Raw genomic sequence first — 24,679 nt, forward strand, 5'->3', positions numbered from 1 at the left:
TTGGTGTACTTACACCTGCTCAACACTGCGGTTGCGATGGCAAGCAGGTACACAATGAAACGAAGGCTTGCGATGGCAAGCAGGTACACAATGAAACGAAGGCTGCGCACAGCACACGCCTTCTCTTTAACCAGCTGATCGGCAGGGGTGTACCGATCCAATATTGGTTACTTATCCTGGGGATAGGTCATCAATAGATATAACTTGGACAACCCCCTTAAGCTGCACTTACACTATCCGAGGAGCAGCCGACAGTCGGCTGCTCGTTAAGTAGAGGTGAAACGCAGAATTTACATGCAGCAATCACCTCCACAGTATGAGGATGAGCGATCGGCACTGCTATGGCTTGTCCCTATACAAAATCATTGCTCCTGGGCAGCAGAATGCTGTTTGGACCGCACAATTTGCTGCCCCGGAATGATCATTGAGATGTCCACACCTCCGATCATTTCACTTGATGAATGAGCGTTTCGGGTGAATCGGTAGCTCTGTTCTAATAACTGTGGGGACCCCACGTGATCAGACACTTATCAGCCATCCTATGGATAGATGATAAATATCCAGTTATAGGAAAACCCATTTGTAAAGCAACAAAAGCTCCCCTTAAATACCACCTCTTTGAGAAGACCAGATATTCTGTGACAAATGTTCAGATCTATGTTAACTTCGGATGGTCTCGAACTGGTTTCACTGTACTTAGTGCTTTCTCACATCACACCACCTCAATAGTACAGAGCTATGCAGTACTACATGGGACCCACACGTTTATGCCGACGGAATCAGTCATGGATTGTTTGCTCAAACTACACATCTCAGCTGCTGCAGACCCTCTGAAGAGGAAAAGGGGCTGTGCACATCAAGCCAATGAACAGGAGCTCCATAGTGCTCTCAAAATGAGGTTCTTCTGCAGCTGAGATGTGTATAAGGAACACCACTGAGGCCAACGACTGGCTGCAGCGGTGTCCGGTGTATACAGGTATGTCATTGCTGCAGTCCAGATGATGACATCAAGGCTGCAGCAACTGGGAGGAGAGGGGGAGATGGAATGGGAGTGTATGCATTCTATTATTTTATGATAATCGCTGGCCTCGGGGACATTCTTTAATAAGTTGACAACCCCTTTAAGCTCACAATGGGATACTTACTTGTAGAAATAAAGTTCACATACACAGCTACAGAACGCCAAAAAGCACCGTATGAAGTAGAAGACCAGAACCTACAAGATGACAAGGAAATTTGTCACTGTCTGTTGCTTTTTTCTCTTATAGAAAACGAATTATTATTAATTATGAGCAATTGGAAATGGAGGCCAAAAGAGATGGAAACGTGAAGCTGATAAAACACAAAATCATAATGAAGCACTAATTATCCCCAAAACCAAGCAATGTAAGCTGCCCTACCTTGTTGGTCTGGAGGACATTGGCATGGAACCATGCAGGGAAAGCATGCAGCCAGAGGTATGCATAGGAGCGTACAGCATAGGCTGGAGAATATTCCCACGTCTGGAATCCTTTGCCATATACAAGGTAGTGAGTCTAGGAAAAAAATAAAAAAAAATAAAGTGATAATGTATTTATTAGAAATGTTATTTATCGTAACTATAAATTTGCACAGATTTTGAAGAAAATAACATTGGTCCAGCAAAAAGCTGACAACCCGATTCCCATCCCAAGCGGTGGTTGAGAAGAGGTTCCCTTGACACTGAGCGCCAAGGACCAGTCACCTGACAATTCACTGGTATCGGGCCGAAATAACAGCATGGAAAGCGGTCAAAGGGGGCTCCAGAGTCACGGCAAACACAGTTGCAGTTTTAGGAGGATGTGATAGGTCCTCTTTAAATAATGTTTTATTTTGGGGGGGAATGTAAATGGGTGTTCTGGAAATACAATATTGAAAATAGGTAATCAAGATCAGATTGGTGGGGGTCCGACTCCGGGTCAGCTAAATGAGGATGCCGCGGTGTACAGCACTCTGTTTGGCTGCAGGGCTCACTGGAGTGTTGTGGCCTCTTCAAACAGCTGATTAGTGGGGGGTGCCAGGATTTGGACCACCTACCAAATCAGATATATTTAAAGGGGTTCTAAACTCAGAATCCAATAAAAAAAAAAAAAAATGAACAACCATCAAAACCTAAGATAATCTCCTTATGCGTCTTTATTTGTTCTTGTTTCGCAAGTTATAATCTGTGGCGTACCTTCAATGGAGGCAGACCATGCAACTTCTATAGAACCCAGGGAGTGATGAACTACTCCTTTTCCCAACAACAAAACTCTGCATCCATGCATAGAGACTGCTTCAGATTCCATTCCAGTCAATGGTAACTGTATAAATTTCTATGTACCACACATCTGGTATCGCCGTACTCAGGAGAAGTTGGGGAATGTGTTTTGGGGTGTCATTTTACATATACCCATGCTGGGTGAGATAAATATCTTGGTCAAATGCCAACTTTGTATAAAATAAAAATGGGAAATGTTGTCTTTTGCCAAGATATTTCTCTCACCCAGCATGGGTATATGTAAAATGACACCCCAAAACACATTCCCCAACTTCTCCCGAGTACGGCGATACCAGATGTGTGACACTTTTTTGCAGCCTAGGTGGGCAAAGGGGCACACATTCCAAAGAGCACCTTTTGGATTTCACCGGTCATTTATTTTTTTACAGATTTTGATTGCAAACTACTTCTCACGCATATGGGCCCCTAAAATGCCAGGGCAGTATAACTACCCCACAAGTGACCCCATTTTGGAAAGAAGACACCCCAGGGTGTTCCGTGAGGGGCATGGCGAGTTCCTAGAATTTTTTATTTTTTGTCACAAGTTAGTGGAATATGAGACTTTGTAAGAAAAAGAAAAAAAAAATCATCATTTTCCGCTAACTTGTGACAAAAAATAAAAAATTCTAGGAACTCGCCATGCCCTTCACGGAATACCTTGGGGTGTCTTCTTTCCAAAATGGGGTCACTTGTGGGGTAGTTATACTGCCCTGGCATTCTAGGGGCCTTAATGTGTGGTAAGTAGTTTGAAATCAAAATGTGTAAAAAATGACCTGTAAAATCCGAAAGGTGCTCTTTGGAATGTGTGCCCCTTTGCCCACCTAGGCTGCAAAAAAGTGTCACACATGTGGTATCACCGTACTCAGGAGAAGTTGGGCAATGTGTTTTGGGGTGTCATTTTACATATACCCATGCTGGGTGAGAGAAATATCTTGGCAAAAGACAACTTTTCCCATTTTTTTATACAAAGTTGTCATTTGACCAAGATATTTATCTCACCCAGCATGGGTATATGTAAAATGACACCCCAAAACACATTGCCCAACTTCTCCTTAGTACGGCGATACCACATGTGACACTTTTTTGCAGCCTAGATGCGCAAAGCGGCCCAAATTCCTTTTAGGAGGGCATTTTTAGACATTTGGATCCCAGACTTCTTCTCACGCTTTCGGGCCCCTAAAATGCCAGGGCAGTATAAATACCCCACATGTGACCCCATTTTGGAAAGAAGACACCCCAACGTATTCAATGAGGGGCATGGCGAGTTTATAGAATTATTTTATTTTTTGGCACAAGTTAGCGGAAATTGATTTTTATTTTGTATTTTCTCACAAAGTCTCCCTTTCCGCTAACTTGGGACAAAAATTTTAATCTTTCATGGACTCAATATGCCCCTCACGGAATACCTTGGGGTGTCTTCTTTCCGAAATGGGGTCACATGTGGGGTATTTATACTGCCATGGCATTTTAGGGGCCCTAAAGCGTGAGAAGAAGTCTGGAATATAAATGTCTAAAAAAATTTACGCATTTGGATTCCGTGAGGGGTATGGTGAGTTCATGTGAGATTTTATTTTTTGACATAAGTTAGTGGAATATGAGACTTTGTAAGAAAAAAGGAGATTTTTGTATAACTTACCAGTTAAATCTCTTTCTCGCTCTTCCTTGGGGGACACAGACCTTGGGTATAGCTCAGCTCCCTAGGAGGCGTGACACTAAGTAAAACTGTTAAGCCCCTCCTCCATCAGCTATACCCTCAGCCTGGAGATAGAGGCTACCAGTTGCGTGTCCAAGTAGTGAAAGGATAACAACCAATAACAGAAACAACCAGCCAGCAACCCAACGGGGCGCCAGACCATAACCCTGTAACCAAACACAGAAGGGTGGGTGCTGTGTCCCCCAAGGAAGAGCGAGAAAGAGATTTAACTGGTAAGTTATACAAAAATCTCCTTTTCTCGCCCATTTTCCTTGGGGGACACAGACCTTGGGACGTTCAAGAGCAGTCCAAGAAGGGAGGGACCACAAACCCAAGGCGGAACACCACCAGAGCATCAGGAAACCGCTGCCTGCAAAACCAGGCGGCCCAAAGCAGCATCCGCTGATGCATGCGTATGCACCCTATAGAACTTTGTGAAAGTGTGCAGAGAGGACCAAGTGGCTGCTTTGCACAACTGTTCAGCCGAGGCCCGATGCCTCTGCGCCCAGGAAGCTCCGACTGCTCTGGTGGAATGAGCAGTGACGCCGAAAGGCGGAGGTCTGCCCTTGGCTCGATAAGCCTCAGACACCGCCAGTTTAATGAAACGGGCAATAGCCACCTTGGAGACCGCCAACCCTCTGCGCGAACCCTCCGGAACCACAAACAGGGAGTCCGTGCGCCGAAAGGACCCGGTGACCCCCAAGTAAATCCTCAACGCCCTGACCACATCCAGACGGTGCAGTTCCCGTTCTCTGGGGTGGGAAGGAGAGGGACAGAGCGACGGAAGGACGATGTCCTCATTGATGTGAAAGGCGGAGACCACCTTTGGCAGGAAAGTCGGGACAGGCCGAAGCACAACCTTATCCTGGTGGAAGATCAGGAAAGGTTCGGAGCAAGAAAGAGCCGCTAACTCAGACACCCGTCGGAGAGACGTGACGGCCACAAGAAAGATGACCTTGCAGGACAGAAGGCGAAGGGAGACCTCCCGTAAAGGCTCGAAGGGGGCTGATTGGAGCGCCGAGAGCACCACACTCAGGTCCCAGGAAGGAACTGGAGGGCGGTACGGCGGAACAGAGTGAGCCACCCCTTGTAAGAAGGTCTTAATTGGCCCTAGAGGGGCCAGGGGACGCTGGAGAAGAATAGACAGCGCCGAAATCTGACCCTTCAGAGAACTGAGGCACAGCCCCAGGTCCAGACCCGATTGGAGGAAGGACAGGATTGTGGGAAGAGAAAACCGGAGAGGTGGGATGCTCCGGGACTCACAGAACCCCAGATAGGACCTCCAAACCCGATAGTAGATCCTAGAGGATACGGGCTTACGAGCCCGGATCATGGTGCGGACTACGTCCGCGGAGAAACCCCGTCGCGTTAAGACGGCGGTCTCAATAGCCACGCCGTCAAACGTAGCGAGCCTAAATGCTCGTGGAAGATCGGTCCCTGAGAGAGAAGGTCTTCCCTGGAGGGCAGTGGCCACGGTGCGTCTGCCAACAGCAACATTAGGTCGGCGTACCAAGTCCGGCGGGGCCAATCCGGGGCGATTAGAATCGCGGGAACGCCCTCTGCCGCGATCCTCCGAAGAACCCGTGGCAGGAGGGGAAAAGGAGGAAAGACGTACAGAAGGGAGAATTCGCGCCACGGAAGGACGAGCGCGTCGGCGCCGTATGCCTTCGGGTCCCGTGCCCTGGCCAGGTATAGGGGGACCTTGTGGTTGAATTTGGAGGCCATGAGGTCCACGTCGGGGCGACCCCAGCGAAGACAAAGGGCTTCGAACACCTCTGGGTGCAGGGACCATTCTCCCGGGTCGATGGTGGCCCGGCTGAGGAAATCCGCCGCCCAGTTGTCCACCCCCGGGATGTAAATCGCAGATAAGGCCGGCACGTGCGTCTCCGCCCAGAGGAGAATGAGGGTCACCTCTTGCATCACTGCAGCGCTGCGAGTGCCTCCCTGATGGTTTATGTATGCCACAGCCGTGGCATTGTCCGATTGGATCCGAACAGGGTGGCCCCTCAGCAGATGGGTCCAGTGTCTGAGGGACAGAAGAATCGCCCTCAGTTCCAGAATATTGATTGGAAGTCTGGACTCCGATAGAGACCAAACGCCCTGGACGGACCGGGGAGGGAAAACCCCCCCCCACCCCCGTAAGCTGGCATCTGTGGTAATCACCAGCCAGTTCAGTGGAAGGAAGGACTTCCCCAAGAGGGATATGCAACCACCAGCCGAGGGAAGCCCGAGCCAGGGGAGGCAGAAGAAAGGTCCTGTCCAGACTCCTCGGTGATTTGTCCCAGGCCGACAGAATTGCCCTCTGAAAGGTGCGGGATCGGAATTGTGCGAATGGCACCGCTTCGAAACAGGCAACCATCTGTCCCAACAACCGCATGCTGGATCTGAGGGAAGGGCGGTGATGACGGAGGAGACTGCGAACCGACCCGCGAAGGGCCAGACGCTTGTCCGACGGAAGGCGGACCTCCGCCAACTCTGTATCCAGGAGCATCCCCAGGAAGATCAGCCGTCTGGAGGGGGTAAGGGAAGATTTGGGGTGGTTGATAATCCAACCGAACCGCGTCAGGGTCTCCAGAGTGAGTTCCACACTGCGGGATGTCTGAGAGAAGGAGGGTGCCTTGACCAGGATGTCGTCCAAGTATGGGAGAAGAAAAACACTTCTTGAACGTAGAAGGGCCAAGACAGGGGCCAGGACCTTGGTGAACACTCGAGGAGCCGTCGCCAGACCAAAGGGAAGGGCGACGAATTGGAAGTGATCGTCCCCCACCGCGAAGTGCAGGAAGCGGTGATGACATGGAGCAACCGGAACGTGGAGGTATGCATCCTGAATGTCGATTGAGGCCATGAAATCCCCTCTTTCCAGGGAGGCCACTGCGGACCTGAGAGACTCCATCCGGAATCTCTGCAGTCGGAGAAAACGGTTCAGGCGTTTTAGGTCCAAGATCGGACGCACTGAGCCTTCCTTCTTGGGAACCACAAAGAGGTTCGAGTAGAACCCCCTGAACCTTTCCGTCTGAGGCACGGGGGCGACGACACCCTTGTCCATTAGAGAGTGAATGGCCGCGAAGAAGGCGGCCACTCGTACGGGATCTCGCGGAGGACGGGATCGGAAGAAACGGTCTGGCGGAATGGACGCAAATTCGATTTTGTATCCGCAAGATACAATCTCGAGCGCCCATGCGTCTGAGATGTGGGCCCGCCATACGTTCCTGAATAGGAGAAAGCGGCCCCCCACCCGGGTGGGTGGGGGCGCACCTTCAGGCAGAGGGCTGCTGGCCTGTGGGAGCCCGTGCAGGCTGGGACTTGCGCCAGGTAGGTTGCGTCCGAAAAAAACGGCTTCTTGCGTCTATCCTGGGCTGGGCCAGAGGAAGAAGAACTGGCCGCGGGTCTAGACCCGGTGGGCTTGCGAAAGGACCGAAAACGGGACGAACCAGCGCGACCACGGGGGGCGCCCATTGGCCTGGACTGGGGGAGGTGAGTACTCTTCCCACCCGTGGCCTCTGATATAAGTTCGTCCAGACGGGTTCCGAAAAGGCGGGAACCCGTGAATGGTAGGCCGGCCAAAGAGCGTTTGGAAGCGGCGTCCGCCGCCCAAACCTTCAGCCAGAGTTCCCTCCTGACAGAAACTGCCAGGGCAGAGGAACGGGCAATCAGGGCACCCGCATCAAGGGAGGCCTCACAGACGAATTTTCCGGCCTGAACAATTAGTTGGGCTAAGGAACGGAGGTCCTGAACAGGGACGTCCGACCCTAACTCCCGTTCCAGTTGCAAACCCCATTCAGAGACCGCTTTGCCAACCCAGGCGGAGGCAAAGACCGGTCTAAGGGCCGAACCAGAGGCAGTAAATATGGCCTTGGAGAGGGATTCCGTACGACGGTCCTCAACAGACTGGAGGGAAGATCCGTCCTGTACAGGAATAGTAGTGCTTTTGGACAGGCGAGCCACGGGAGGATCAACCTTAGGCGGGGATGTCCACGTGGTCACAGAATCCGCTGGAAAGGGATAACAAATGTCCAGCTTTTTGGGTGTAATAAAGCGGACGTTAGGCCGAGTCCAAGCCTTGGATACCACAGAAGAAAAATCAGCGTGTATGGGAAAAAACCTTGGAGGCCTGTTTGGGGCGGAGAAAGGACACGCCGGCCTGTTCAGAGCTGGGGGGGTCATCGTGTAGCTGAAAGGTATCACGGATGCTAGTGACAAGATGCCCCACCGCGGACGCCAATTTGGACGGAAGCTCTGAGTCCATGTCCACGTCCGAATCCGCCAGTTCTCCCTCAGAAAGCGTATCCCTTTGAGAGGATAGACTTGACTGAGCTCGCACGCATGGCGGAGAGAGCGAAGCATCTGGAGAAGATGTGCGCTCAACCCTTGAACGTTTCTGAGTATGCCGGGCCCTGGAAGATTCGCTGGGAGGCAGGGAACCAGTGGGGGCGGCAGAAACGGTAGTCCCAGCGGGTGCGACAGGGATTGTGGCAGCCTGCGGGAGAGGCGGTCTATCCACGAGACGGCCCACTACGTGTGTAAGGCTTTCCACCGCCTGAGACAGAGACCTAGCCCAGTCAGGGGGTTCAGAGGCACCGGGGGGCGCAGCGGGAAGCAGGCCCTGCACCGGGGCCTGACATGCAAGGCAATGCGGCCCAGATTGCCCACGCGGAAAAAGTTCCTTACAGGCGGTACAGGCATGGTACCAGGGTTTGGGGGCACCCGTGGGATCTGACATGCTGAAGTGTGGTTGTACTCTAATATAGAGACCACAAAGGGTTATAGCAGCTATGACCAGGAGGGTTAGGAGAGGGTTAACTGTCCTACCAGTGCCTCAGAAGAACGTCAGGAGATGGCCCAGATCAGCAGCAGCAGAGAAGCAGTGAACAGCAGTGAGCAGCAGAGAGCGCCCACAGAAGCCGAGCGATGTACACAGGAGGTTAGAGTCCCCCACCGTGTCCCAGCTTCCTGTCAGGAGTGAGGAAGCGCGGGAAACCTCAGCAGAAAGCGCGGGGAACAAGCTCCGCCCCCTCCAGCGCTTGAAATGTCTCCTGTGAAGGAGAACGTAGCTCCGCCCCCAAAATGACGCGCGTGTAAGCCCCGCCCCCTGCCGGGCCCGCTAAGCCCCGCCCCCCGTTCTCGGCGGGAAGGGGGGGGGTGAAAAATGGAGTCAGCCCCGAATGAGGGGGAGGGGGAGGGGGAGGGAGGGGGAGGGAGGGGGAGGGGGGGGGGAGAAAGATAGCAGCGTGGGGGGGGAACGGCGTGGGGGTGCTGAGGATGCTGCTGTGCTGCATTGTCCTGCAGATGAGCGCTCAGAATGAGCGACCACGGGTGCCCCCCTTACCCAGAGGGGTAGATGCTGCAGATAGGGACGGGGTATGGGCTGGAATAGCCATCTCACCGTCCGACGTCTTCACCCTCAGTCCTTTCCAGCAGGGTCGCCCCTTCAGCCACTGGCACCGCAGTGGCAGGAAGCTGGAAGAGGGGCTTGGCGTGCGGGCGACCCCCTAGCTGGCGGGATGTAGGGGAGCCATTGCTGCCCAGATCCTCCTATTGCTTCTGTGGGGGAGGCAGCAGTGCAGATAAGTTGGCACTGGCGCAGCTCAACCCCGGGAGAGCAGAGAGGTCTAATGCGTCTCTGGTATCCCTAGGAAAAAATAAAATAACAAAATTAGAAGAAAAAGTAAAAATAACAAGGAGAAAACAGCCCTGCAGTAGCAGGGAGTGTCTTGCCTCCTTGGACACTAAGCTAAAACTAAAACTGGTAGCCTCTATCTCCAGGCTGAGGGTATAGCTGATGGGGGAGGGGCTTAACAGTTTTACTTAGTGTCACGCCTCCTAGGGAGCTGAGCTATACCCAAGGTCTGTGTCCCCCAAGGAAAATGGGCGAGAAAAAATAAATTTCAGCTAACTTGGGCCAAAAAAATGTCTGAATGGAGCCTTACGGGGGGGGGGGGGGGGGGGGTGATCAATGACAGGGGGGTGATCACCTCATATACACTCCCTGATCACCCCCTGTCATTGATCACCCCCCTGTAAGGCTCCATTCAGACGTCCGTATGATTTTACGGATCCAAGGCTACATGGATCGGATCCGCAAAACACATACGGACGTCTGAATGGAGCCTTACAGGGGGGTGATCAATGACAGGGGGGTGATCAATGACAGGGGGGTGATCAGGGAATGTATATGAGGTGATTACCCCCCTGTAAGGCTCCATTCAGACGTCCGTATGCGTTTTGCGGATCCGATCCATGTATCCGTGGATCCGTAAAAATCATACGGACGTCTGAATGGAGCCTTACAGGGGGGTGATCAATGACAGGGGGGTGATCAGGGAGTCTATATGGGGTGATCAGGGGTTCATGAGGGGTTAATAAGCGACAGGGGGGGGGGTGTAGTGTAGTGGTGTTTGGTGGTACTTTACTTAGCTGCCTGTGTCCTCTGGTGGTCGATCCAAGCAAAAGGGACCACCAGAGGACCAGGTAGCAGGTATATTAGACGCTGTTATCAAAACAGCGTCTAATATACCTGTTAGGGGTTAAAGAAATCACATCTCCAGCCTGCCAGCGAACGATCGCCGCTGGCAGGCTGGAGATCTACTCACTTACCTTCCGTTCCTGTGTGCGCGCGTTCACAGGAAATCTCGGCTATCGCGAGATGACGCACGGATGCGTCCAGGAGGAATGAATCAACCACCTTCCGGACTAGGGCTGCAGTAAACGAATATTTTTGTAATCGAGTATTCTATCGATTATATTTCTCGATTCATCGAGTAATCTAATAAGAAAAAGCTACTTAAAATAACGTACGTAATTAGGTATGTATAAAGTTATTGGTTTGAAGGCATGCCTAATGCCAAGGTGCTTCCATTAACCCCTCCAAACCAATAACTTTATACATGCCCATTGGGTTTGGAGGGGTTAATGGAAGCACCTTGGCATTAGGCATGTATAAAGTTATTGGTCTGAAGAGGTTAATGAAAGCATCGGAGGTGCCTTCATTAACCCCTCTCTAAACCAATAACTTTATACATGCCAAGGTGGTGCTTGCAGCCTCCATTCTCTCCATCTGCCTCCCCCCAGCCTCTGATCTGCTTGCCCCCGCCTCTGATCTGGCTCCCCCCCCCCCAGCCTCTGATCTGGCCCCCCCCAGCCTCTGATCTGGCCCCCCCCAGCCTCTGATCTGGCTCCCCCCCCCAGCCTCTGATCTGGCTCCCCCCCCCAGCCTCTGATCTGGCTCCCCCCCCCAGCCTCTGATCTGGCTCCCCCCCCCAGCCTCTGATCTGGCTCCCCCCCCCAGCCTCTGATCTGCCTCCCCCCCCCAGCCTCTGATCTGCCTCCCCCCCCCAGCCTCTGATCTGCCTCCCCCCCCCAGCCTCTGATCTGCCTCCCCCCCCCAGCCTCTGATCTGCCTCCCCCCCCCAGCCTCTGATCTGCCTCCCCCCCCCAGCCTCTGATCTGCCTCCCCCCCTCCCCCCAGCCTCTGATCTGCCTCCCCCCCTCCCCCCAGCTTCTGATCTGCCTCCCCCCAGCCTCTGATCTGCCTCCCCCCCTCCCCCAGCCTCTGATCTGCCTCCCCCCCTCCCCCCAGCTTCTGATCTGCCTCCCCCCAGCCTCTGATCTGCCTCCCCCCCTCCCCCCAGCTTCTGATCTGCCTCCCCCCCTCCCCCCAGCTTCTGATCTGCCTCCCCCCAGCCTCTGATCTGCCTCCCCCCCTCCCCCCAGCCTCTGATCTGCCTCCCCCCCTCCCCCCAGCTTCTGATCTGCCTCCCCCCCTCCCCCCAGCCTCTGATCTGCCTCCCCTCCCTCCCCCCAGCCTCTGATCTGCCTCCCCCAGCCTCTGATATGCCCCCTCTGGTAACGCAACCCCCCCCTCCCCCCCTCCCTCCCCCCCCTCCCCAGTATTAATCATTGGTGGCAGTGGCCACAGGGTCCCCCTCCTCCCCCCCATCATTGGTGGCAGTGTCAGTTCCGATCGGAGCCCCAGCAGTGTAATGCTGGGGCTCCGATCGGTTACCATGGGAGCCAGGACGCTGCTTAAGTCCTGGCTGCCATGGTATGTTAGTAGTGAGCAGAGAGCAGCGCATTATACTCACGTGCGCTGTGGCCGCCGGTCGCTCCTTCTCATAGGTCTGTGCGGCGCATTGCTAATGCTGTAAGCATTAGCAATCCGCCGCACAGACAGAAGAAGGTGCGACCGGCGGCCACAGCGCACGTGAGTATAATGCGCTGCTCTCTGCTCACTACTAACATACCATGGCAGCCAGGACTTAAGCAGCGTCCTGGCTCCCATGGTAACCGATCGGAGCCCCAGCATTACACTGCTGGGGCTCCGATCGGAACAGACACTGCCACCAATGATGGGGGGGAGGAGGGGGACCCTGTGGGATATGGCCGGCACATTAATTGGTGGTGCAGTGGCCACAGTCCCTCCCCTCCCCTCTTCCCCTCCTCCTCCTACTTGGTCTTCAGCGGCAGCCGCGCACAGTGGGGAGGGAGAGACTCCCTCCTCCCTCCGCTGTGCCGGCCGCTCAGTCCTGCCTCTCTGGCTCCGGAGGACACGGAAGTGGTGAGTGAGACGCTTAATTTCACTCCCGCTCCGTGATCACGTGATCTGAACGATTCCTCGATGCAGGGAAACTGCATCGATGAATTTTTTGACTCGATTTAATCGAGTTATTCGAATAATCGTTTCAGCCCTATTCCGGACGCATCCGTGCGTTAGGCGGTCCGGAGGTGGTTAAAGGGGTTATCCCATGAATAATGTAAAAAATGAAAATCAGACAGCCATTGTATAGCACATGACAACCTCTTTCTAACAAAGCTAGAACCAGCCCTGTACCTCACATGGATCCAGAGATCTTCCCATTCATTGCTCTGCTAGATTTATATCAACCTGACAGCTCGAGGGGAGTGTCTTCTCTGCTGCAGGTAAGGGGGCGTGTCCATGCTCTCCCTATCACACCTCAGGAGGCGTGTCCATGCGCTCCCTATCACACCTCAGGAGGCGTGTCCATGCGCTCCCTATCACACCTCAGGAGGCGTGTCCATGCGCTCCCTATCACACCTCAGGAGGCGTGTCCATGCGCTCCCTATCACACCTCAGGAGGCGTGTCCATGCGCTCCCTATCACACCTCAGGAGGCGTGTCCATGCGCTCCCTATCACACCTCAGGAGGCGTGTCCATGCGCTCCCTATCACACCTCAGGAGGCGTGTCCATGCGCTCCCTATCACACCTCAGGAGGCGTGTCCATGCGCTCCCTATCACACCTCAGGAGGCGTGTCCATGCGCTCCCTATCACACCTCAGGAGGCGTGTCCATGCGCTCCCTATCACACCTCAGGAGGCGTGCCCATGCGCTCCCTATCACACCTCAGGAGGCGTGCCCATGCGCTCCCTATCACACCTCAGGAGGCGTGTCCATGCGCTCCCTATCACACCTCAGGAGGAGTGTCCATGCGCTCCCTATCACACCTCAGGAGGCGTGTCCATGCGCTCCCTATCACACCTCAGGAGGCGTGTCCATGCTGTCCCTATCACACCTCAGGAGGCGTGTCCATGCTCTCCCTATCACACCTCAGGAGGCGTGTCCATGCTCTCCCTATCACACCTCAGGAGGCGTGTCCATGCTCTCCCTATCACACCTCAGGAGGCGTGTCCATGCTCTCCCTATCACACCTCAGGAGGGAGTTGAAGGATGAAACTGAGCATGTGCGGCCATCTCAGTGAGCAGGTCAAAGAAATGAGTATTTAAGTGGCACTATACAGATACATTTTATTGAATGACTCAACTCAGTAGCTATACAAAAATTTTAAATTACATGTAATTCAGATTCAGGTGCTGGTTTGAAAACCGTAGAATATTTTTTGTGGGACAACCCCTTTAAATAAATCCTTCTCCTCACTCCCAAATAATGTGATAGCTAGGCAGATTTGTCATTCAGGGTCCCATATTTTGTGGAGCTGTAATAGAGACTGCTAAGCCTACCTAAATAAATCCTTCTCCTCACTCCCAAATAATGTGATAGCTAGGCAGATTTGTCATTCAGGGTCCCATATTTTGTGGAGCTGTAATAGAGACTGCTAAGCCTACCTAAATAAATCCTTCTCCTCACTCCCAAATAATGTGATAGCTAGGCAGATTTGTCATTCAGGGTCCCATATTTTGTGGAGCTGTAATAGAGACTGCTAAGCCTACCTAAATAAATCCTTCTTCTCACTCCCAAATAGTTTAGGCAGTCCTACCTTTTGGGGTCCTAGGAAAACTGGGTTACCACCAGATGGCACTGTAATACACTGCAGAATACTAAATCTACAGAAATAAATCCCACTCCCCAATCCTAAATACTGCCATAGCTAGACAGACTGGGTTTTCAGGATCCTGGGAAAGCTGGGTTACAACCATGTTGAACTGTAATAGACTGCAGAATACAAAATCTACCAAAGGGCTTCATTTGTTACTTACAGGCTCCCAGTAGTTGAAGGTTTCATCACAGTCCGAGATGTTGCTCAGCAGGGCAGCACAGAATCTGGCAGATATCAAGCATTTAAATGCAGTGGCTCCTTCGGGTGCCCACACCTGTGCGGCCTTGCTACATGTAGATCTGGAATATGAGCCCGAGACGTGACCATTACTAACTGAGTGGAAATCAGACATCAGGATATAAACTAGTCTCTGTTCACGTAATATGAAGATGTTTGGCCTAAGCACAGGCCCTAAACCTCACCTCAGGCCCACATTCACCCAGCGGAGGTCAAAAAGTGTCCTTCTGATCTCCAATGGGAGCCGACGGTCGTTTTTTACAGCACTTCCCAAAACAGAGGGCAAGAACAAAAAAAAGCACGTCTAACAGTACGCTTTGAACATTGCAGCCAATGGCAATCACAAGCTGCTATACAGGCCTCATTCACACACAGCGTGTAAGGGGTTATTCTCACCTGGAGAACCTGCACCTATACTGGGTTCCCCCCTATCCCCGACTTGTGGTTACTGTGAATGGAGAAAAAAACTGGGCATGCTCAGCTCTCCCGATTCACTTCTACAGGGGTTTCGAACATAGCCATGAATTCTTACTATGAGCACCCTTTTTGTTACTTTCGTATTAAAGGGGGTGTCCAGCCTTAACCTGCTGCCAGCCTATTCTCAGGATACTCTATCACCAGCTGATCGGCAGGGGTCTGACACCCAGCACCCCCACTGTTCAGACGTAGCTCCGCCAACAGAAGAAGTCGGCGCAGGAACTACACAGCGCCATCGACTGAGTAATGAAGGTACTCGTTACTACAGAGCGGACCTCAAAGGGAGCAACACTGACAGTAACAAGTCTTGTCCACTACACATGAACAGCTGATTGGCTGCGGTGCGGGGTGTCAGATCCCCACCGATCAGCTAGTGATGGCCTACCCTGAGGACAGGCTTTCAGGTCATGCCCCTCTTGGTAATCCATTCCCGCTTTTTCCAACTTTTGCCAAGAACAATACAAACACGTAAAAGTTTAGCATAACTGTGGACTTTCTGGGGCTCAGTTTACACAAAAATATGGTGGTAACTGACACGGACGGCTGAGATGTGACCTAGTAACCCAATACCAAACTCAGCAGCCCATGGCAACCAATCAGATTCCACCTTTCATTTTGGACAGCTCCTTCAGAAAATGAAAGGTGGAATCTGATTGGTTGCTACGGGCAACTAAGCCAGTTCTAAATCTCCCCCTTTGTGTATTTTGTCCATGCAGAAATGGACCTGCAGCATGTCAATGCTTCCCCGGATATTCAGTGCATATTTCACCCTTTACAATGTAAAGAACGAGATCGGGGGAGGAAACACTGCATCAAAATCAGCCACAAAATACACGAGTAACACATGAGGACTTGGTGCGGAAACACAGAAATCTGCCCGAAATCTGCACTGCTATGATACCACATGTACACGCATGCGCTGCTATGATACCACATGTACACGCATGCGCTGCTATGATACCACATGTACACGCATGCGCTGCTATGATACCACATGTACACGCATGCGCTGCTATGATACCACATGTACACGCATGCGCTGCTATGATACCACATGTACACGCATGCGCTGCTATGATACCACATGTACACGCATGCGCTGCTATGATACCACATGTACACGCATGCGCTGCTATGATACCACATGTACACGCATGCGCTGCTATGATACCACGTACACGCATGCGCTGCTATGATATCACGTGCACACACGCACTGCTATAATATCACGTGCACTGCTATAATATCACGTGCACACACGCACTGCTATAATATCACATGTGCACACACGCACTGCTATAATATCACATGTGCACACACGCACTGCTATAATCACGTGCACTGCTATAACGCCACATGTGTACTACACGTGCACTGCTATAATGCCACATGTGTACTACACGTGCACTGCTATAATGCCACATGTGTACTACACGTGCACTGCTATAATATCACATGTGTACTACACGTGCACTGCTATAATATCACATGTGTACTACACGTGCACTGCTATAATATCACATGTGTACTACACATGCACTGCTATAATATCACATGCACTGCTATAATATCACATGCACTGCTATAATATCACATGCACTGCTATAATATCACATGCACTGCTATAATATCACATGCACTGCTATAATATCACATGCACTGCTATAATATCACATGCACTGCTATAATATCACATGCACTGCTATAATATCACATGCACTGCTATAATATCACATGCACTGCTATAACACCACATGTACACACATGCACTGCTATAATGCCACATGTGTACTACACATGCACTGCTATAATACCACATGTGTACTACACATGCACTGCTATAATATCACGTGTGTACTACACATGCACTGCTATAATATCACGTGTACTACACATGCACTGCTATAACACCACATGTACTACACATGCACTGCTATAACACCACATGTACTACACATGCACTGCTATAACACCACATGTACTACACATGCACTGCTATAATACCACATGTACACACATGCACTGCTATAATATCACGTGCACTGCTATAATACCACATGTACACACATGCACTGCTATATCACGTGTACACACATGCACTGCTATAATATCACGTGCACTGCTATAATACCACATGTACACACATGCACTGCTATATCACGTGTACACACACACACTGCTATAATATCACGTGTACACACTACACTACAGTTTCCGCATATACACTCTGCCCGGGGCACACATGCAGCGTATATTAGAGGCAGCCCTCACTCGGCTCTGTGCTCCGTCCCCTTGGCCTCTTCTTTCGGTTTTCCGCTATTTTCCTCCCTCTCTCCACCGGTTCCTTTCCACCGCTGTCGAGCCCCCTTGGACGCCATCGCTACTGAGGGCAACACAACTCACTTCCGCGTGCGGGTAATCATTGAGACACAGGCGGACGCCATGTTTCCTTCTGGCGCCTTAGTTTACAAGTGCGCATGCGTATGTCAGAGGCCTGACGTGGAACAGAGCAGCAGTGGCGTGCCCAGCGGGGGGCGGAGCCTAGGAAGCAATGAGCGCTTCCATCAATATAGATGGAAGCGGTCATTGCTGGACCACAGGGAGCTGCGGTCCTGTCACTCAGCCCCCTGCGCTCTGTCTCTCCCGCACTGAATGGTGAAGCAGGCCTGTGTGGGCCGCTGAATCTGCATACGCTCCGCCCACACCGTGCTGCAGAGCGATCTGTGTCTGTAGGGGAGAGAGACGTGAGCTTCAGGAACGGGACAAGGTGAGTACTGTTTTTTTTTTTATTATTATTATTTAACAGGGGGCACAGGGCATTATTACTACTACAAAGGGGGTACAGAGGGCATTATTACTACTACAAAGGGGGTACAGAGGGCATTATTATTGCTACAAAGGGGGTACAGAGGGCATTATTGCTACAAAGGGGGCACAGAGGGCATTAGTACTACTACAAAGGGGGCACAGAGGGCATTAGTACTACTACAAAGGGGGTACAGAGGGCATTATTGCTACAAAGGGGGCACAGAGGGCATTAGCGTTACAAAGGGGCACAGAGGGCAATACTACTACAACAGGCATTACTACTATGGAGGGGGCACAATGGGCATTACTACTATAAATGGGATACAATGGGCATTACTACTGTGAAGAAGGCACAGTGAGCATTATTACTATGAAGGGAGCACAGATTGCATTACTACTGTGACGGGGTTACAGATAGGGCATTACTACTTTGAAATGGGCATAGAGAAGGCATAACTACTGTGAGGGAGGCACAAAGGAGGCATTACAACTGTGAAGGGGGCACAATGAAGGGATAAGTACTTTAAAGGGGCACAATGTGGGCATAACTACTGTGAAAGTTGTACAGTGAAGGCATAACTACCATGAGAGGGCACATATCTGGACAAAACTACTGTGAAGGTCAGGGCTGGCACTTCCATATAGGCAAGGGGAGCAATTGCCCCCGAGTCCTTAGGGGCCCCCAAGTCCACCACCGGCTGGTCCCAAACTTTTTTTTTGTGAGGCCTCGCTCTGGCTTCGGGAAGGGGGCCCGCGGCGGCGGGAGGTCACAGGGAGATGAGCGTATTCAGCAGAGAGATGAGAAGGAGACAGCGGCACTCACCAATTCCAAGATAAAACGTCCAGTTTATTAGGCTTCTATAAAATAGGGTACAGGCAGGTCTGTGCACATAAGTCAAATGGAGGTACGGCTACAGCTGTTTCACGCTAAGAGCGCTTCATCATGCCTTGATGAGCGCTTCCATTGTGGAAGCGCTCATCTCCATAGTCATGTGTATCGCAATCCTCAGGACAGCGATACAGATGGCTGTGCGGTGGGGCAAGGGAGGGAGAGGCGACTCCCTGAGCCGTACAGCGCAGGACACAGGCCGGAAGAGGCTGCATCGCATCGCTGTGTGATGGAGGTAGGTGTTAGTGTTTTTTTTGTTTCGTTTTTTAATACCGGATTGTTACTGCCACATGGGGGGAGTGCGAGGCACTTGATACTGGCACATGGGGGGTTGGCACTTGATACTGGCACAAGGGGGGTTTGGCACTTGATACTGGCACATGAGGGGGAGGAACTTGATACTGGCACATGGGGGGCATGGAGAGGCACTTGTTACTGGCACATGGGGGCATGGAGAGGCACTTGTTACTGGCACATGGGGGGCATGGAGAGGCACTTGTTACTGGCACATGGGGGGGCATGGAGAGGCACTTGCTACTGGCACATGGGGGGCATGGAGAGGCACTTGTTACTGGCACATGGGGGGCATGGAGAGGCACTTGTTACCGGCACATGGGGGGCATGGAGAGGCACTTGTTACTGGCACATGGGGGGCATGGAGAGGCACTTGTTACTGGCACATGGGGGGGCATGGAGAGGCACTTGCTACTGGCACATGGGGGGGTGGAAGAGAGGCACTTGTTACTGGCACATGGGGGGCACTTGATACTGGCACATTATTATGGGGCACTATGGGGGCTTCTACTGAGGCCACAAAGAAGGGGTATTTTATATGGGGGGCTCTGTGTGGTACTAGTATTATCAGGGGTATTATCTGTTTCTGCAAGGATCCCGGGTGTCAGACCACTGGCACATGGGGGGGCATGGAGAGGCACTTGCTACTGGCACATGGGGGGCATGGAGAGGCACTTGTTACTGGCACATGGGGGGCATGGAGAGGCACTTGTTACCGGCACATGGGGGGCATGGAGAGGCACTTGTTACTGGCACATGGGGGGCATGGAGAGGCACTTGTTACTGGCACATGGGGGGGCATGGAGAGGCACTTGCTACTGGCACATGGGGGGGTGGAAGAGAGGCACTTGTTACTGGCACATGGGGGGAATGGAGAGGCACTTGTTACTGGCACATGGGGGGCACTTGATACTGGCACATTATTATGGGGCACTATGGGGGCTTCTACTGAGGCCACAAAGAAGGGGTATTTTATATGGGGGGCTCTGTGTGGTACTAGTATTATCAGGGGTATTATCTGTTTCTGCAGTAAAGGATTGGGGAGCACAGTGGCACAGTATTGGGGATAGTAGGATAATTTGTCCAGAAGATGGGAGGATGATGGAAAAGTAGTAAACTACTTATGTAGTAGATATGTGGCCCTCACAGTAGTTATGCCCAGATATGTGGCCTTCACAGTAATGTCCAGATATGTTCCCGCTCACAGTAGTTATGCCCAGACATGTCCCCCCTCACAGTAGTTATGACCAGATATGTGGCCCCTCACAGTACTTATGTCCAGATATGTGCCCCCAGCTATACCCAGATATGTGCCCGTCACAGTAGTTATGCCCAGATATGTGCCCCTCACAGTAGTTATGACCAGATGTGCCCCTTTCACATTTGCTATGCCCAGATATGTGCCCCCTCACAGTAGTTATGGCCAGATGTGCCCCCTTCACAGTTGCTATGCCCAGATATGTGCCCCCTCACAGTAGTTATGGCCAGATATGTGCCCCCAGCTATACCCAGATATGTGGCCCTCACAATAGTTATGGCCATATACAGTATATGGCCTTCACAGTAATGTCCAGATATGTGCCCCCTCACAGTAGTTATGCCCAGATATGTCCCCCCTCACAGTAGTTATGACCAGAAATGTGGCCCCTTACAGTAGTTATGCCCAGATATGTGCCCCTCACAGTACTTATGTGAAGATATGTGCCCCCAGCTATACCCAGATATGTGCCCGTCACAGTAGTTATGCCCAGATATGTGCCCCGCACAGTACTTATGTCCAAATATGTGCCCCTCATAGTAGTTATGTCCAGATATGTGCCCCTCACAGTAGTTATGACCAGATATGTGCCCCCTCAGTGTAGTTATATCCAGATATGTGCCCCCCTTCACATTTGCTATGCCCAGATATGTGCCCCTTCACAGTAGTTATGCCCAGATATGTGCCCCCTCAGGGTAGTTATACCCAGACATGTGCATCCTCACAATAGTTATGGCCAGATATGTGCCCCCTCACAGTAGTTCCTCGGTCACATGACCTAGGCGAAACTCAGTCTCATTCACGTGGATGGATCTGAGCTGCAGTACTAAGCACAGCCACTATACAGTAGATGGTGCTGTGCTTGGTAAGCTGTGAGGAGACCACAGTTCTCACCAAGGCACCGCAGCCTCTTCCAACACCTGATCGGCAAGGATCCCGGGTGTCAGACCACCACTGATCAGATATTGATGACCTATCCCGAGGACAGGTCCTCGTTATCACAACCACCGGAAAACCCACTAAATAAACAATTCTTATCATGACCCCCTTTCTTCACCAGACCACACAAGGCTTGAACTAGGGCTGTGATGGCTAACCTCCGGCACTCCAGCTGTGGTCAAACTACAACTCCCAAGATGCACACTTGCTTGGCTGTTCTCAGAACTTCATAGAAATGAATGGAGCATGTTGGGAGTCATAGTTTAACCACAGCTGGAGTGCCGGAGGTCAGCCATCACTGAACTAGGACGTTCCTATGTAAAGCCCTGCACCTATGTAATCTGGCACTGCCGCACGCGCATACCTATGCTGTGCCATTAATTTCAATGAGCTGGCATATTGACAACCAAATAACTCCAATCCTGGCAGTTTAACCCCTCAGATTCCAGAGTCAATGGCGACCGCAGTATGTGAGCGGTTAGAGGGTGGGAGCGCCCCCTGACCTCCGATCAGTACCCTGCAAATACAATCACAGTGTGCCGAGTCCTAAAGGGACCCAGTCCTGCCAAGTACTGGCCCCTAACAGATCCAGGAGTATTAGTGTGCCTGTCAGAGGTCATCTGACGGTAATACAGGAGTGCAGAGTTGGATTGTAGGGTCAGGCAGGGGCGTAGCCATAGGAGAAGCAGGGAAAGGGACTGCTTTTGGTCCCAAACTCAGAAGGGGCCCACCCAGAAGGAGGACTGAAAGATATTTTTGTCAGGGCCCCCTCAATAGTATTATACAGAGACATAGGAAACAGACTGAGATGCTGCAGGGCCTCGTCTGAGAGCGCCATTTTGACTACCCACAGAAATGGGGGTTTCACAGAAGGAGTGGGTTGCAAAAAAGTTGCTTGGGTGGGGTCTGTTCAAAAGTTTGCTGTGGTGCCCAGTCATTTCTAGTTACGTCACTGGGTTCAAGTCTCCTAACGGGACTAAGAGTTCAATAAAGTGTTTTAAAAAAAATAAATAAACCAAAACTATGAGAAAAATAAAATAAAAAAATTCTCATATAGGTATAAAAAAAAAAATAGAAAAGATTAATACAATGGGTATGGCCCCATCAGCAAAGACTTGATAGCCCATTATTTAACCTGGATGTACACTGTAAAAAAAAATGCTGGAATTGTTTTTGGTCACCTCACCTCTCCAAAAGAAGAGCATTTTAATTTTTTACCCCTTCTTGATGCAGCAATTTTCTGGTTTTCCCTTTTCATTTATTTATTTTTTTCCTTCCTTGCTGGAGCCATAACTTCATAATTTTTCATCCACATAGCCGTATCGGGGCTTGTTTTCTGCAGGACAAGTTGTGCTTTCTAATAGATCCACTTACTGTTATATTTGATGAAAAGCAAAGGTTGTTTTCCAGTTTAGAATTTTTGTAGCCCCCTGCGCGGAGTTGGTCGAGTCAGTCCTCATTCTCTTGTGGTGGAGGTGGAGTTCTTTGTCTGCACATACAAACACATTGGAACCGTGCTGGAGTAGATTTCCTTCAAATTGCTACAATGATTATATTTGCTGTAGTGTGATGACGAATTGCTGGGGATGTCCAGACAAAGTAATTCTTTGTGAAACACATTGGGAGGGGAAAACCATTGGTGGCAAGTGTCCACTTTCGGAGTATCTCTACGTCTAAGGCCTCTTTCACACTTGCGTTGTCCGGATCCGGCGTGTACTCCACTTGCCGGAATTACACGGCGGATCCGGAAAAACGCAAGTGTACTGAAAGCATTTGAAGACGGATCCGTCTTCAAAATGCTTTCAGTGTTACTATGGCAGCCAGGACGCTATTAAAGTCCTGGTTGCCATAGTAGTAGTGGGGAGCGGTATACTTACAGTCCACGCGGCTCCCGGGGCGCTCCAGAGTGACGTCAGAGCGCCCCATGCGCATGGATGACGTGCCATGCGATCACATCATCCATGTGCGTGGGGCGCCCCAACGTCACTCTGGAGCGCCCCGGGAGCCGCACGGACGGTAAGTATGCTGCTCCCCCGCTCCCCACTACACTTTACCATGGCTGCCGGGACTTTAGCGTCCCGGCAGCCATGGTAACCACTCTAAAAAAGCTAAACGTCGGATCCGGCAATGCGGCGAAACAACGTTTAGCTTAAGTCCGGATCAATGCCTTTCAATGGGCATTAATTCCGGATCCGGCCTTGCGGCAAGTGTTCAGGATTTTTGGCCGGAGCAAAAAGCGCAGCATGCTGCGGTATTTTCTCCGGCCAAAAAACTTTCCGTTCCGGAACTGAAGACATCCTGATGCATCCTGAACGGATTTTACTTCATTCAGAATGCATGGGGATAATCCTGATCAGGATTCTTCCGGCATAGAGCCACGACGACGGAACTCTATGCCGGAAGACAAGAACGCAGGTGTGAAAGAGCCCTTAGGTAGTATGTGTACTTTTGTACTTTGGTATTTTTTTTTACCTTGACAGACCTTATGGTTGTTATATTGCTACACGCGACCTATTAGGGTATACGGTATACTGTAGGTAGTTATTCTTGTGCAATGTATACATTTGGCACCTTATAGGATCTGTTTACAGCTACATAGTTGAGAATGTTTTATTTATTTTTATGTTCGGCGCCATTACTAGTTTGTCCACCAGGTGTCCCCACAGTCTCTGTGATTCCATTTGATGTAATGTGGAGGTTTTTATATACATTAGGGATAGTTGGCTTTCGGGTGAAATTTATAAAAAATGTAAACAGTTCACGCTACAGTGATATTATATCATCAAAGTAGACAAAAAGACATTAAAGTAGAAGCATGCAATGGTGATTTCATCTTAAACTATTTATTGAAACTAAAGCCAACACCAGTGGTGGGTATACCCCCACAAAAATGTCACTGTCACAATAACTTTTCATGTGGTCTTGAGAATCAATTACAGCTTGACCACCATGTCTCCTGCTGTTCACAAGTCAACTTATTGTCTACTGAGGCATGGCATCCTACTCTTCTTGAAGAGCAGCCCTCAGGTCATTGAGGTTCTGGGGTACAGAGTTACGAGCCTCTACAAGGCCACTCAGCTGATCCCATAGGTTTTCAATGGGATTTAGGTCTGGAGAATGAGGGACCTCGAATGGAGTGGCCTGCTCTGTCTCCAGCAGCCGTTCCCTTATGATGCGACCTCGATGAGTTGGCTCATTGTTGTCCATGAAGATGAAATTAGGCCTGTGTTGTTCATGCAGAGGAACAATGACTGGATTAATGATTTTAGTCAAGTAGTATGGGCTTGTCACTGTACCATTCACAAAGTGTAGGACAGTTCTGTATTGAGTAGACACACCTGCCCACACTGTAACACCACCACCACCAAAGGCTCAAGAGTGGCTGATGCATAGCGCTCTCCTTGACGTCTCCAACATTGCTGGCGGCCATCATTTCTGCTTAGCAGGAATAGACTTTCATCAGTGAACAGCCCTGAGGCCCACTGGTCCCTCGTCCAGCGTAGATGCTCCCTGGC

General features: G+C 51.1%; 1 protein-coding gene across 3 annotated transcripts in view; it reads right to left on the bottom strand.

Moving 5' to 3' along the window:
* The window catches only part of ALG9 (ALG9 alpha-1,2-mannosyltransferase), a 170,398-nt gene extending 152,971 nt beyond the window's left edge, over nt 1-17,427 (bottom strand). For 2 of the 3 annotated variants that reach the window (XM_044282300.1, XM_044282299.1), the window contains exons 1-4: nt 17,248-17,427; nt 14,423-14,561; nt 1,401-1,535; nt 1,146-1,216 (exon numbers count right to left, since the gene is read on the bottom strand). In XM_044282300.1, the coding sequence (XP_044138235.1) occupies nt 1,146-1,216; nt 1,401-1,535; nt 14,423-14,561; nt 17,248-17,354 (452 nt within the window). In that variant the 5' untranslated portion in view covers nt 17,355-17,427. The remainder of the gene's footprint in view (nt 1-1,145; nt 1,217-1,400; nt 1,536-14,422; nt 14,562-17,247) is intronic. The other variant, XM_044282301.1, reaches the window with a different exon arrangement.
* Nucleotides 17,428-24,679: the final 7,252 nt, after the last annotated feature.

The sequence above is a fragment of the Bufo gargarizans genome, chromosome 2, assembly GCF_014858855.1.
Source record: "Bufo gargarizans isolate SCDJY-AF-19 chromosome 2, ASM1485885v1, whole genome shotgun sequence".
Classification (NCBI taxonomy): Eukaryota; Metazoa; Chordata; class Amphibia; order Anura; family Bufonidae; genus Bufo; species Bufo gargarizans.